A 4,958-nucleotide genomic window follows, 5' to 3' on the forward strand; every position below is an offset into this window, starting at 1 on the left:
ATGGCCGAAGACGCCACAGCATCGTCCGCCATATCGCCCAACAAGCTGGCACAGAAAATCTCCACAGCGCAGCTCACGGATGCCAAGATCATGGGGTTCCCGCAGTTCACGCCGGCGCATCGCTCGCTCATGGCCAAACACCTGTCGATCGAGATCTACGCGCAACTTAAGGAGGTCAAAACCTCCACGGGTTACACTCTGGATCGCGCAATCCAAACGGGCGTGGATAACCCCCACCTTGGTGTGGGTGTAACCGCTGGTGATGAAGAGTGCTACGAGCTCTTCAAGCCTCTATTCGACCCCGTAATTGAAGGCTGGCATGGGTACAAACCCGACGACCACCATAAATGCGACATGGATCCATCCCATGTGACGAACGGAAAGTTACCGGACGAGTTCATCATCTCCACGCGTATCCGCGCTGGTCGTAACATTCGTGGCATGCCGTTGCCGCCTGCTACGTCGCGTGCGCACCGCAAGGACGTCATGAACTTGTTGCAGTCCGCTCTGGGCGATATGAGCGGCGATTTGAGCGGCAAGTTCTATAAACTGTCGGAAATGTCGCCCGAGGACGAGCAGCAGCTCATCACGGACCACTTCCTGTTCCAAAAACCTGGTGGGGGTACACTTCTCGAAGCTGCGGGTGCTGCGAGAGACTGGCCGTCGGCTCGTGGCATCTTCCATAATAACGACAAGACGTTCTTGGTCTGGTGCAACGAGGAAGACCACATGCGCGTCATCTCGATGCAAGACGGAGGTGACGTCGGGGCCGTGTTCGAGCGTTTCTGTCGTGCTATCAAGAGCGTGGAAGAGAGTATCAAGGCCAAGGGGAAAGAGTTCATGTACAACGAACATTTGGGCTTTATCGGCACGTGCCCCTCGAATTTGGGTACAGGGTTACGCGCCAGTGTCATGGTCAAGTTACCCAAATTGACAGAAGATGTAGCCCGCTTCGAAAAAATCTGCTCGTTGCTGCACTTGCAGCCACGTGGTACGGCCGGGGAACACTCCGCATCCGTCGGAGGGGTGTACGATGTCAGTAACAAGCAGCGCATCGGCCACTCCGAGGCGGAGTTGGTGCAGACGATGATCAACGGCATCACGCTGCTCATTGCCATGGAGCAGAAGCTGGTGGCCGGGGAGTCAATTGACGCTCTGATCCCCACGGAACCGGCTGCCCCCGTTGTCATTGATGCGGGGCCGCCACTAGTAGCGTCGACGACGAGCACTGCAGTGTTACCGTCGCAAGAAGACAACTACCCCGTCTTTACTGCCAAGCACCGTAGCTTGATGGCCAAAAACTTGACTAAGGAACTGTATGACAAGTTGAAGGACAAACATTCCAGCAAGGGCTACACCCTGGATATGGCAATCCAAACCGGTATCGATAACCCTCACCTCGGTGTGGGTGTGGTAGCAGGTGACGAGGAATGTTACGACGTCTTCAAAGAGCTCTACGACCCTGTGATCGAAGGCTGGCACGGCTTCAAGTCGGAGGACAAGCACCACACTGACATGGACGTGTCGAAACTTGTCAACGCCGACAAGATCGACAACGCCTATGTGCAGTCCACTCGCGTGCGTGCGGGTCGTAACATTCGCGGTCTCAGTTTACCGCCTGGGACAACGCGTGCAGAGCGTCTAGAGGTGGAGAACCTCATTGCCACGGGGTTGTCCACCTTAACCGACGAGCTCAAGGGCAAGTATTACCCACTCAGTAACATGACGAAGGAGGAGGAAGATCAGCTCCAGAAAGACCACTTCTTGTTCCAAAAACCCGGTGGCGGCACTTTACTTACCGGTGCCGGAGCGGCACGTGACTGGCCCAGTGGACGTGGCATCTTCCACAACGACCAGAAGACGTTCCTGGTGTGGTCCAATGAAGAAGATCACATGCGTGTCATCTCGATGCAAAGTGACGGTAACATTGTCGAAGTGTTTACACGCTGGGTCAAGGCTGTGACGGCTGTGGAGGAGAGCATCAAGGCCAACGGGTATGGCTTCATGCACAACGACCACCTTGGGTTCCTCGGAACTTGTCCGTCCAACTTGGGCACGGGACTACGTGCGAGTATGTTCGTCAAGCTCGAGAAGTTGGGGGCTGACCCACACGCCCTCGAGGCGGTGTGCGCTCCTCTGGGCTTGCAACCGCGTGGCTCGGCTGGTGAACACTCGGCTGCTGTTGGTGGCATGTGGGATATCTCCAACAAGGCTCGTATCGGCAAGTCGGAAGTGGAGCTCGTGCAGACGATGATTGACGGAGTGGGCAAGCTTATTGAGCTGGAGAAGGAGCTGGAAGGAGGTAAGAGCTATGCGGACGTGCTGGCCTCGGTGGGGGTCACTCAGAGTGCACACTGAAGCCGTCTGTTGTACACTGAAGGAGCAGCGTCAACCTATGGAACAATAACCAGCCACTCGGTGGGGTTAACCCTTTTTTATATTTTTAATTTGAAGCGATTTAAGTCCAAATCTCTTCTTCATTTGATTGGTAACGAATTAAGGTGTTTATATTAAAAGCTCAGAGTTATTCCCTATTAGGGGGAGTCCAAGGACTACATGTAGTGATCTGACCAGCACCCTCAGCTGCATATAACCAACTCGGTGCCTTTCTTCTGCCAGAAACAGCTCTCATTGCATAAACATATTGGAGTGAACATTGACAGCTCCCTATAAGTATCCAGACGCTAATTAAAACAAAGCCGTGTTTCGCGGAGAAGCTCTGCTTTACACTACTGTGCGTGAAGGGCGGTTGCGTCACCATTGATTTTACATGTATAGTGTCAGCAAGGAGCTTAACACACTCAAAGTGCCAGATCAAGGTACTTTTTCAATTTGATCTGTACAAACTTTACAAGAATATTAGTTCCCACGCTCTCCTCACTTAACACTCAAAGCGCCTGTACTTGTCAATTTGTTCTATACTGCTTACAAGGATATTAGTTCCCATGCGTTCCTTATTGACGCGATACCATAAGCTACTACTGCAGTCATGTACCGTATTTGAGATCTCCTACTTCAGAGTGATCTCCTAATTCAGACTGCCCTCCAACCAATCACATATCGAGAATGGAACAGCGCACAAGTCTAGATCTCCTAATTCAGAGTACAAAAAACGTGCTAAACTGTAACTATCCACCCAGAAATTCGCAATGGCGCGCACTCCCCTCACGCTCGGCCAACGGAAAGGAAGAACCCGTATTTCTGGCACTGGCAAGCCTCCCAAGAAGTTCAAGCGCGTTGCCATTTCATACGCCTACAAGCTTTCGGTTGTGGAGGGAACCTGATTGGGAGCTGCTACAACGGTTGCTGGAAGAAGTGCCTCGTAGTGCGCCATGCTGTGGATACGCGTCACGACAGAAAACTTCGTAGTTCCCGAAGAAGAACTTGATAACTAAATTGTTTTGTTTAAATAATACGTGATAGAGATGCGTCGGTACATGTACAGATCTTGTGTATTTTGCAACAATACAACTTCAAAAATATTGGGTCTGAAGTAGGAGATCTCAAATACGGTACCGCTAATATATCTCTTGTGATCGCGCTTCGGTATACCGGTATGGTATTTCGAATGCGTCTGTTGCACTACGTGAAAGCTAAAGGCTGTTCGAACAACACTCACGCGGATTAAATTACTTCGGGTAATCGTAATTTACAGTGCTGTTACCCTTACAGAGGATATTTAGTTATAGGTTAAAATAAAACCTGATAAAAACAGCAGGTCTGTTTCAAATACTAGCTGATATGACCGGTTAGAGAATAAAGCCCACCATCTTGACTCTCCTCTTAAAACTCTGGACACTCTAGATATATAATCCAGAGAGCTCAACACCCAGATACAATCGTTGGTATCAGCACCAAACGGAAAGTAAAATCCAAAATACTTTTTTCTTCGAGGCGAGAAGAGGGGTTGTGAGGATAATGTGAAGGTAGAGCCATTTGCGAAATGTGTAGCCAAGTTTCACAAGTGCAGCTCCTATCGTTTTGAAATGGACGTTTATTCTGTAGTACTTTTTGAATGACTTCGCCAATAAGGAAGCGGAATCCTTTCTATAATATCCAGAGCTTCCCACGGTCACGTAGTTTAATTCGGCCAGCGCTGAGTAGCACGAGGTGGAGGGGCCGGATATCATACATTTCCTGTAGACGCAGAGAATCCATGAACTGATAGCTATTATAGGACGGAATTGAGAGGAGTACTGTACTATAGTTTCACTTGGCATCACGGTTCTCCAATTCCGGATACATCTTGATTGTATAAATGTGTACACGGTGTACCGGTGTACTACACCGGTAATTCACGAGCGACACTGGGTACAGTTGCCATACGTTTTAGCATCACATACCGGTATGTATGGTCTCTTTTACACTGATATATTTGAATCTTTTCTCGTCCCAACTGTATCTCCCACTCATCGTTGCACAACGATTCCAGAATCTGTACTGTACCAGTACTAGTACCAATGTTTAGCGAGACTGCAGTGCTTATGATACAGTAAAGTAATCACAAGAATTTGCACGTGTTTGTATGCGGAAGAGTGCTTCAAAATTGATATCCTCAGAATCCCACCCGAAGTCTAGTGGAAGAACTGGTCTGTACTGGTACGTGAAGTACAGTAGTGGTAATGCCTATGCTATCGCCGCCGCAGATGCCACCTTATTAAACTTCTCTCTGCAAAGCTCCAAGGCAGCTTGGAATCGTCTCCTCATGAGCTTTTTCAAAGTTACACAGCTACTTATAGCCATGCTCCTCGCAAGTATAGCTCTCTCGATAACGCGGACAAAACCGAGGTTGGTACGGGTGCCTCGAGGCGATCGGGCATCATTGCAGATAAATCCCAGACTACCGAGGAAGAGAGAGTGTTCAAGTTTGACGCAATCCCTGGCTCTGGTATTGCCAGCTCAATGCTGGTGAAAGCACAGCTACAGCTTTGGCTCGCCTCAGGAAAATCGGCAGACGA

The 4,958-nt window shown here is 49.7% G+C and overlaps 1 protein-coding gene across 1 annotated transcript; it reads left to right on the forward strand.

Moving 5' to 3' along the window:
• Positions 1–2,465, forward strand: PITG_13551 (creatine kinase, mitochondrial precursor; the record flags this gene model as incomplete). Its single annotated transcript, XM_002899712.1, has 1 exon — positions 1–2,465. One exon carries the CDS (start codon positions 1–3, stop codon positions 2,356–2,358), a length of 2,358 nt encoding a protein of 785 aa, XP_002899758.1.
• Positions 2,466–4,958: the final 2,493 nt, after the last annotated feature.

This window comes from Phytophthora infestans, genomic scaffold, assembly GCF_000142945.1.
Source record: "Phytophthora infestans T30-4 supercont1.29 genomic scaffold, whole genome shotgun sequence".
In the NCBI taxonomy this organism is placed as follows: Eukaryota; Oomycota; class Peronosporomycetes; order Peronosporales; family Peronosporaceae; genus Phytophthora; species Phytophthora infestans.